Raw genomic sequence first — 11,481 nt, 5'->3', positions numbered from 1 at the left:
AGGTAAAAGTTTTAACATCAAAGGAAGCAAAATACATCTCAGTCAAATATCGAATGTAAAAGACATCACCATGCTGATAATCAATCTATCAATGGCAAATTCTTTAAAGCGCTATCTAATCTGGATTTTAATATTATAGAACACACACATGGTCGATTAGAAGATACTGAATGTTGTTAGATACTGCTTTGTTAATGTTTATCTGATATGATATATTTCTCCTCTATGAAGAATAGCAACTCCTTTATAATCGGTACATCTGCTGGTATTGGTGAGATGATTAATGCACAGAGTACTTAGGAAATGAATATACTCCACTGGTGAAAAAGAGCAAATGTCCGTGTCGTGTTCTAATATTTTCAATTCATCTGGTATTAACGTAGAGTTTGTGTGAAAATTAAAATTTTTTACCATCAGAATTTTCCACAATCGAACAAGATTCATGTTCTTTAACAAATTTAATTCAACAAATTCGTGATGAATTTCTGATAGTTTCATAAATGGTTCATAAACTTTTTCAGGTGAACATTTTGATAAAGAATACTGAAGTGTGCAAATAGCTGAATTGTATTGTTTATTCCCATAGAAAAACGATGCTAGCAGCAACCACCCAGAAACAGCATCATGATGCATATTTAGCAACAAAGTACTCATACTGACTTTATACTGTATATACGTTGGTTTATTACCGGATATACTCCTTAACGACATTGTCTGCGCTTTTGAGCAACAACATTTGGACATATAATATAAGTAGATATATTTTATTTTGGAACTTCTAATGCACAATAACAAGTGTATTGTGTATTCTAATGTGGCTGTATTTCTGTGTATCGTACCATTCACATTACGCAACATTTTTGAAAATAGTAGTTTATTAAAACTGTCAATAGCTGTAGAATTTGAATCTTTGAGTGTGTCTGATACTAATAAATGAAAATCTAAGAATTGGTTTGACAATAAAATGCATCGCCAACCATAACTTTTTAGAATATAAAGCTTATTTAAAAGCATTGTCCGTGCGTGTCCTGTGATCTTGTTCTCAAATACATTATTCTCAGGAATGAAATAATGCGGACAAACTGAATTTTCAACACAGTAAACAAGTCTTCTGAAGCAACTCATAAAATTACTTAGCAGGTTTTCTGGTCTCCATTTTGTAGGTGAAATTTCTTCAGATATCCAAAACACAATTGTTTTCATGAAATATGAGCAAAGCAAGTCTTTGCATTCGCAGTCAATAGCTATCACGTCTTTCAGAAGAATTTTTATCAGAGAATAACAGATCAGCTGTGAATGTGTAAATGAACTAATTAGAAGTTTTTCGCCAACAGAAAATGACAGTCGCCATTCAAAATCTTCACTGGAAGATCCTTTAATACCTATTGGTACGAAAAGAATGCCGTGTTGAACAACTGAAGCTTTAACATCGTTTTTAGGCCATGTGTTATTTGACCTTTCAATCCATTGCATTGCTGTTGTCACCCATGATTTACTACGCAAACACACTGCAATATCAAGATATCCATTCTTATCGGTCACGCACGGTCCATGAACTGTTGAAAAAGAAGGAAAAGTTGACATATGTTGTTTAATTGCAGTGCTAGAGAGGTACAAATCATGTCCCCTTTTTACACAAAATCGATTGATATCCCGATTTTTACTGTGCAGGAGACGTAACTGGGTGAATCCTGGTTGAGTATCATTTGTTTCCATAGCAAAATATACTGTATCAGGATTGAAATTGTTATTTTTGTTTTCGCAAACCTCCATTGGTGTCCAAATTATCATGATATCTAAATCACTACCCCGCATCTCAATGCCTTCGCCAAAACTACCACTGGTTATTATTAAAGTGTTGTCATTGCTAGATAAATTGTCTCTGATTGTATTCATCATCCTCATTTCTTTTACGTGCTCCTCAGTTCCTACGATATACTGACACATATATTGATACAAAGCTATTGATGCATTTCCAGTTGCTGGTTCTGCAATATATGCAATTGAATTGGAAATATTTAGACAAAGATAAGCATAAATAGCAATACTATAAAACAATTTAAGTGTATGTTAAAGTGTGATTTATTTCGATGTAGAAAATATAACAAGAAAACAGAAGAGGTGAAAATTGTTCTATCACTTTGGTTTAAATGTACTATTAAATTGGATATTATACTTTATTTTTACTTGATTCATTATAGATAGTTGTTCTTTTGTTCCCTTTCTACAAAAAACAGTGCACGATCACACATGTATACTCACAAAATAGGATTATTATACCCATTCGATCCCCATTTCTTTAACTAAAAAAAATAAAATATCTGTGTGTTGTCAAAATAGGTATTGGGCATAGATAACTTTGCAAAGTTAAAGAAACGAATAGTTATTACCGGCCATTAATTTTCGTGTAACATTATAAGTTATTTACCTGAATACGTAAACGGGATTGAGCAACTTCTACTTTCGTATGTTATATATGTTTATCTTATTAGATGCAAAGCACTTCTATCTTGATAATAAAAATAATTAATGAAAATGATGGTATAAAAACTGTGCTAATGATTAGTTTTCCATTTATAATGAACTTTTGGATCATTATGTGTGATAATTTGAAAAAAGCCAAAAATATTTCGAGATAATGATATATTTTATAGATGTTGATTATGAAATAAACTTATTTCATAAAGAAACATGTTATTTGTTGTACAGTACTAGTGATATGATGAAATACATGCTTAAAACGATGAATGAACAAATTTCTAATTTATATCGACAGACGTCAGGACGTACTATATGGAGGTGATAATTTTGATAGAGAAGAAGGCTATGTAATTTATTTTTATTATACAGATAGCATTTACTCTTATCATCTAGATCACATAATGTGTGTCCTTCATCTTAACACGTTTTTACTTGTTTACTGCTTTTTATCAATATACTAACAATGACAAATTATTTTATAACTGCCTGTATATGAAAATACATGTTAATTTGTCAGTGGCAATCATTTATATGTATATTGATGGTAAATTTAAGAAAATCTTGCTAAATTTATATTTATGACGTCATGATGTCACACATTACAACCACAAAGGAAGCGCCGCAGCAGATAACCGAATGAAAATATTCGCAATGATTTTTGTTTAGAAGTTAATGTTAAATATTTAAATATAGACGCTAAGAATACAAGAAACTATTGCAACAATATTTGAAGTTGTAAAAAATATTGATATTTATAATTTTATAAATCTTGCAAAATACAGTTTAAAACTACACAGAAAGAGCATTGAACGCCATTTACCTAATATATTATAATTTTCCATATGTAATATATAAATTAAGGACTTCTACTTAGTCAGTACGTTAAAAATGTATAGGGACCTCAGTCATATAATCTAAACATGTTCATATATAACGTATTGTCCTCGTCAAAAGTCCATAGTTGATAAATTTTATTTTTTTGAGTAAAAGAAATGGGGATCGAATGGGTATAAAAATCCTATTTTGTGAGTATACATGTGTGATCGTGCACTGTTTTTATAGAAAGGGAACAAAAGAACAACTATCTATCTATAATGAATTAAGTAAAAATAAAGTATAATATCCAATTTAATAGTACATTTAAACAAAAGTGATAGAACAATTTTCACCTCTTCTGTTCTCTTGTTATATTCTCAATTTTCTTTCTCAATTTTATTTGATTCTGTTAGTTAAAGATGTATCACATGACATAGATATACTATGGAAGGGAATATCCGCCATAATTAAACAATTCTTTCTTTGTAAAATGTAATTTGTTAATTTGTAACATGTAACTTCTTAATTTGTAAATGCAATTTCTTAATATGTTAACGTATTTTCTTCATTCGTTTCATGAATTTCTACATTTGTTAATTTGTGAAATGTAACTTCTTGATTTGTAAATGCAATTTCTTAATTTATTAACGTATTTTCTTCATTCGTTTCATGAATTTCCACATTTCTTGATTTGTGAAATGTAACTTCTTAATTTGTGAAATGTAACTTCTTAATTTGTAAATACAATTTCTTAATTTGTAAACGTATTTTCTTCAAGCGTTTCTTAATTTGTGGAATGTAACTTGTTTCTTCGTTTTAGTCACGTTTCGGGAGATCGTGTCAGTGCAATAATTATTGTTACCGCTGCCAGCCAAAGAGAGGTTACGTTTCTAAAGAAAAACTACAAGTGACAAATCGAGTAGTTTTACATGTCTAGAATGAAATAGTTTCACAATATTGCACACGAGGTCGCTGTGGATCAATGTCAACTCGTACCTTAAAAAAATATCTCATTAATCAATTTCGTAGGAGAAAGCGATTATATGATGTTCATTGACCGATAATTTATTTCATATACAACGGTTGAATAATCATAATCACACAATATTCTACACAGTGATCATTAACCAGTGGCAGAAAAGGGGATGGAAGGTTCCGGGTGTTAAAACCCCTATTTGTTTGACTACTAATACTTTTTTATGTGGACAGATGGTAGGAGCGGCCCCTTTCTATTTGACTTGAAAGTGTTGGACCCTCCTTTTAAAAATGGCTTGATTTGCGACTGATAAGTGGATAATAGGCTCCAATATACAAAAATAGAACTGGATTGTTTTAATGTTTTAATAAAGGAAATAAAACATAGACGGGTGCATGAAACACAGATTTCAAATAAATACTACACTTTGAACATCACAATCTATTGCGTTTTACTTATTAACTTTGTAAAGACTAAGCTTTGGGAGATACTGAAATGTATTATCTTTCAGTTTTTATCATTGTTCGTATCTACTATAGTATCTAAATAACTGTATATGTAAAAGCCTATATATCTTTATTTACTGATCTTTGCTTCGAACATGTGTTCAAGAAGATTTTGTTTATTTAATTTATATATATATGAAGGCCTTTCGTATCTTTTTAAAGCGACAAAGTCAGCACGTGGATTAAACAAAATAAAAAATAAACATAATCGTCTGGTAGGTTAAAAGTATCTTAGTCAGTTAACATCGTTTCAACAACAACAAAAACCAGATATGATGTCCAAGCAAGATGTCAATGAAATCCGGAGACAGCATGTTGTTTTAAATTTTGTTCAGCCTCCAAACATTAAAAATACTAAACTTACCTGGGGTATCACTAGGCTAAGACCCTTATGGAGTCGTGTCATGATTTGTAAACGAAGAGTTGGTATGCTCTGTTTACTTTAGATTCGTCTTATATACTGTCCGGATTATAGAGCTCGGGAATCGGGATTTACGTTAACAAATTAAGAATTGCATAAATAATTAAGAAGTTACATTTCACAAATCAAAAAATGTAAAAATTCATATAACAGATGGAAAAAGTACTTGTATCAAATTCAGAAATGACATTATACAAATAAAGAAATTGCATGTTACAAATTACGAAATTACATTTTACAAATAACGAAATTACATTTTACAAATACAGAAATTAATAATTATGACGGAGATTCCTTTACATAAAATACAAGTATAACTTATAAAAAGAATGAAAATTTACCACTTAGAAAATGTGATTCATCTGTTTGTATAATGAAATTAGTTTATTTCCGTAGGGTTTTATTGATTTCCATGTATCGAAAGTATGAAACATTTAAGTATTTTACAGTGAAATCTTTCTTATCTAGAAATACGAAATTCCTGGAATTACTGCTCACCTATTTTAGTCTAATGATTCATTTCGATATATTATGGCTTCATATACAAAATATATATTGTCAAAATACAAATTTTCTAACAACAATATTTCTAGTGCTTCCCTTTTTTATTTATTTTCTAATGTGACGATCCCTTCAGTATGGTGTCACAATTATATGTCTCTTCATCTGTTTTGTTGTAGATTGTGTATTTGATAAGTAATTGATTCGAATAAGATAACTTTCTTATTTTTGTTTGATTTAAGCCTTAATCATATATATTTATTCGTGTATCTTTGTGTTTTGTGTTCTGTATTTGATAACAATACAATGCTATGCCATTTTGATAATTTTCATTTGTCACAGCAATAATTGTATTAGTACGTCTGAACCAGTGACAAATCGACGACAAATTAAAATCTCGCATCAGCGGTGATGGTGATACAAGGCTGAAAACACATTAAGTATACAATTCGTCAAAATTACAGCTAAACAGTGTTATAACTGTTAATTGTTGGAGCAAATTTGAGGTCTTTTTTAATCATGATTCAAATTAAACCCATGCTACTGAGATATCATGGCACAAAATTGCAGACATAAAGGTGTATCAATTTCTTTTTTATATAATTCCAGGGACAGAACAGCAATTTTACACTAAAGTAGGATAACCTTAATAAATCATATAAATATCAAAATTACGTTTTAACAACAAGCATTTGTTAAATCTTACCTCCCATTTTCACTCAATAAAAGTCTCCTACACGTTTTTGGTTGTCGTTTTTTTTCACTGTTACTGGTAATGACCTTAGAAAGTTCACAACTTTCCTGTTGACAACACAGTTGCCGCCAAGTTATGCTCTATGGGATTCTGGATTCTTTTTTTGTTGTTGTAAAATGAAGCATATCACGCAGATGAATTGGCAGCCATCGTGAATAGTTGGTGTGATCTAAGACAAAGAACCAAGGGATGATCTTTGAGAGAGCTGCAATATATAATAAAAAGTTAGCCTCACGTATAGACATTATAAATATTATTACTGTCAATTCAAATTTGAGGGTTAAATACGAGAATTTAAAATGAGGAGATTTTTTTTATGTAGTTCTAAACACAACTCTTCAAATTCTAAGATAACCTCATCACCCCTCAAAACATCTTAGTACTGGCAGTACGCGTTTGACAATAGACGATAGTATGTACACGTTGTAACTTGGTGTGTTCTACGTTTTGTTGTAACATGAGAAGCCTTTAGGAATGAATCAACTGTACCTGTAACTGTACCTGATGTAACCTGTGTATTTACTAAATCAATAGTCCATCCACTATCTTCAAGCCAACTGTCAAGAGCTTTAAAAAGCAGCGATTTCTATGTATAGGCCATCGAGCATCATGTTAGAGTACATCTGAGGCCAGTTCCATCATGTCCATTTTATTAGTTTTGCTACTGTGAAATGGGGTTGGTCAATATCAACAACTCGAGTTTAACCTGGATTTAGCTTTCTTACAGCGCTACGAATAACGTTCAATGAATGTTGTATTATTGCAAGAGATTTTGCTTGCTCATGAAACAGAGGTAGAAGGGCAAACGCTGCTGGTAAATTTTTCCTATCTGGCAGTACTTCAGCATGAAAGGCGGACAATGACATATCTGTTCCCACTTTAGCCGTAACACTTGAATTTTCCGCAACATGTTTCAGCCATTTGAATTCCCCTTTTAATGCAGATGGGAATGAGGGCATATGATTTAAAGTTCTCATTCAACTAATAGGATATCTGGTTCGGTCAAATTAAGTACAGCTGGTGGACGATTTGCATAATTCTCTGGTATAAGAAAATCTCTCTTTGACAGGCATTTCAACATAGATTTAGATTGATCAAGCATTTGAAAAACACCTTGAACATCATCTGAAATATGTTTGAATAAAGATATACGTGTATCATGGAATTAATCTTTTGATGATATACTGCTTGGATTGTGATCAATGTTGTCTACAGTAGATGAAGTAAATATATTTTATAGTAGATTGGCAGGGCAAACAATAATTCATTGGCCATTGAAGTAGAAATTTCTAACGCTCGGTCGTAGGAGACAGATAGTTCAAATTTGAAGAAAGTATTTACATTTGTACTAGATCACGTTGTCAATTCTTACAGTAGATCATGATTCCCAAATAAGCACATTCTGGAGGTTCATGATCTTTCATGTAACGGTTGGATAGTTTCTTTGTACAACTATACATCAGAAGCTGTGCTATTGTTAATGTAGACTGAGTCTGCGAACTACCCTGGATGTTGGGTACAAACTGAATCATACTGACCAAAGAAAGCAATGGCTTGGAAAAACAAAAACGGAAAGTCCCTAACCAAACGGCAAAATCAAATGATAAAACATATGAATCAAATTGGCAACAACTGTCATATTCTTCAATTGGTACAAGAATTCTCAAATGTAGTTATGGTAAATTGAACCGACTATCTTCAATGCAGGACCAAAGTCATCTTTGAAAAAATAATGTTTTAAGGACTTGTTTGTAAGCATCTAAGTCAGGGAAATAAGATACAATTCTGTCTTTAAGTCGAGAACTATTTTAAAGAGGGACTGCCATGAACCATCAAGCTTCATCCCTAAAAATAATTGAAACTACATTTTTTGAAAAAAATATTTTTACTCCAGTTGTTGGTCAAGTAAAACAATGCTAATATATCAGACCATTTTTTTTTTTTGCAATATTGCGCTCCATTCCCATGGTTACCAATAGGAAAAAAAGGGGGGTTTGAAATTTGGTGAAATGTGAAATTTTCTCAAATTTAAGATGTTGCATAATGAAAAGTATGAAAAAATCAATAGATATACAACTGTTTGCTTTAATTTCATTAATTTTCACAATTTTTCCCATATTTTTTTTATTGACTATCAGTTTCAAACGCTATAATAACAATTTTTTTTATCTCAATTTTCCCCAATTTCAATGCTATTTTTCTTAAAACTCGAAATGAAACATCTGCATCTATACATGTTATTCTTTCTTTATAAAGTTTACATATATCTGACACCTGGTAACACTTATGGTATCGTGGTATGACCTTGTTTCATTCCTTCTTAGATTCGACAATATTATTTTTCATTTCAATTCGAGATGCTCAATTATATAAGGAAACTAAACATTTAGAGTGGTACTTTGCTTCCTGTGCAATTACATCACCAGCGCATTACTTTGCAAGTAACAACGTGTCATTTAATTTACTGCTCATACTCTCACACGTGTATAACGTATCATGTCCAAACGTTAAGGATTCATGAAGGGCTTCTTTCTCATTTTATTACAGAAGAAGTTGTAAGCATCATAACTATCAATATGTAAAGTTTTGTGCCTTTATCATGTTTATATCCAAATGATTTTGTTTAATCTGCTTTATGACTGTTGGCAGCCATTTTGAAGTTGGTGGCTATTGTGGTTTTTTTTTATGGCTGCATATCCAAGAATGTTTATAAGCATCATTACTACTTGTAACACTGCAAAGTTTCATGCTTTCACCATAAAGTGATCAATTCTAACAATTTTTGGACACTACCTTTTGAATTTTGGCGGCCATTTCGAATTTGGCGGCCATTATGGAATTATTTTTGATTGTTCCATATTTGGAAAAGATGAATTAGCACCATAACTAGCAATATGTAAAATTTTGTGCCTTTGTATTCAAATGATCAATTAGACCATTTTTTTTTAAACTCATGACTGTTTGCAACCATTTTTGAAATTGGCGGCCATTGTGGAATTTTTTATGATGGCTCCATATTCAAAACTGTTTAAAAGCATCATGGACTGGTTCTTTGTTATATAAATGAAATTTAGAAAACAAACTACCAATCCAAGGCTATGTGACTTTTATCTGATCACTCATGCCTTATTCAAATATTTATCGGCTCAAAAGTTGAAAGTTCAATGATAGCTGACACCGATAGATTAGCTACATAGTCCAACTGAATTATATTCGAACATTTTCCAGTTAAATGGATGTATCCAATGTGAACTATGTAAACGTCAGAGCGATTTTCACATTTAGTTCATTAATAAAGGATAATCATTCAAAGTCGTATTAGATGTGTCTGTGCATGTGAATATTAATGCAAAGTATCCGGGATTGCAAAACGAGGTATTTGCCATTTTATATAATGCAGGTAATGGGGTACTTACAAATTCATTAGAGTCGTTTATAAAGATCAGATTATTTCCACCAAAAAATCATCTCCATAGAAAGATTAAAGTTGATTTACAAGCAGCACACATTTGCAAAATTCCCTCTACAATAGTTATAGTTTTAAATGCTAGAAGTATAACAACAGATTCTGTTTATGTTCAGACGCTTTAAAGTTGATTATGGACTGTCAAAACATCACACGCGGAAACTATTTGATACACGATAATGTTTTAGATTCGATCGCTTTATTATAGTTATCTTCTTCTGGATCATGATAACATTAACATTTCATGAGATTGTACTTTTATGAATGACACGAAGGGTGCCATACGCTAAGCAAGATCTGCTCACTACCCCCCGAATATCGGAGATCACCCAAGGATTTTGATAAATTTATATTGCCCAGTCAAACCGATCTATAGCTGTATCGGATTTTACATTTTATTCTTGTGTTGTTTTGATATAGTATTTACCCATGGAAGGGCTTGCGATATCGCTCACAAACATGTTTAAGTCTGCCACGTGCACAGTCATTGTGTGCCTGTTCCATGTCAGGAACCTGTAATTCAATGGTTATCGCTATCGTTGCTTCATGTGTGTCATATATGTTTTCCGTTGTGTTGTTTCTTTTTTTTTTAGTTATGGTTGCCTGCAACTTCTAACATCCATTGAAATAAAACTCTAATGGATAGTTGTCTCATTGACAATCACACCACATCTGAATTTATTTTGATTTCGTTATGGTTTTGTATACTATAATAGTGATTATGTTTTGTACGCATACCCCTGATCCTTTTTTCTGGAAGCCCGAGCAAAAACCCTAGATCCGCGATAGAAAGTTTTTGATACGATCTCATATAAGATAGCTCTAACTTCAACTCGTAATTTTAATCTAAACGAGACTCTTATTCGAAGTTTTACCCTTACTGTACCTCAAAGGGTAACTCAAACTTGAAGTACAACACAATACTTACGTAAACTGTTTTAATTATGACTTGAATTCTCACTCGAAATAATCGAAATAAATCGAAGTTAAAATCGAAGCATAGCTCGAAGTCTAGATCGAACAGCAACCTAAACTTTAATTTGAACTATAACTTTATGAATTTCTACACTTATCCGAGGCAAATATGACATGGAAATCGGTTTTTGTTATAACCCCATATAAGAATGACAGAACCACATCGAATGCTGGAACGAACACGCCATGAAGTGTGAAATTTTCAAATTTAAAAAAATAATTATTATTACATGTTTAAGGAATTGGCAAATAATCATTACGAAATAACAAAACCACATCATTTAATGAAATAACTACAAAACGTTAAGCCACTCACATATCACTTAATGTTAAAACCACATTGCCTCATGACACAACCTCATTAAATAATGACGAAACCACATCTAGTAATGACAAACCCATATCGAGTAATGACAACGCCAAATCATGTTATATTATCACTAGTTAATGGCCTCGATATTAAGTAATATCAAAACATTATTACGTCATGTCAAAACTATATTATGTAAAGACAAAATTTCATCCAGTAATAATATCATAACATAACCTAATAACATAATATTATGATACAGCTGTTGCGTTCCA

The 11,481-nt window shown here is 31.5% G+C and overlaps 1 protein-coding gene across 1 annotated transcript; it reads right to left on the bottom strand.

The window, feature by feature from the left end:
* Positions 1 to 2,086, bottom strand: LOC143042761 (uncharacterized). The gene has a single exon (XM_076215221.1). The coding sequence runs from the start codon at positions 1,945 to 1,947 to the stop codon at positions 199 to 201; it is 1,749 nt and encodes a 582-aa protein (XP_076071336.1). The 5' UTR covers positions 1,948 to 2,086; the 3' UTR covers positions 1 to 198.
* Positions 2,087 to 11,481: the final 9,395 nt, after the last annotated feature.

This window comes from Mytilus galloprovincialis, chromosome 8 (genome assembly GCF_965363235.1).
Source record: "Mytilus galloprovincialis chromosome 8, xbMytGall1.hap1.1, whole genome shotgun sequence".
NCBI lineage: Eukaryota > Metazoa > Mollusca > Bivalvia > Mytilida > Mytilidae > Mytilus > Mytilus galloprovincialis.
Note: the sequence above shows the minus strand (reverse complement) of the source record. Positions and strands in the feature narration are given on the sequence as shown.

Excerpts from the sequence above, each read along its gene's own strand:
- LOC143042761 (XM_076215221.1), bottom strand. The coding sequence starts at position 1,947 with ATGTGTCAGTATATCGTAGGAACTGAGGAGCACGTAAAAGAAATGAGG.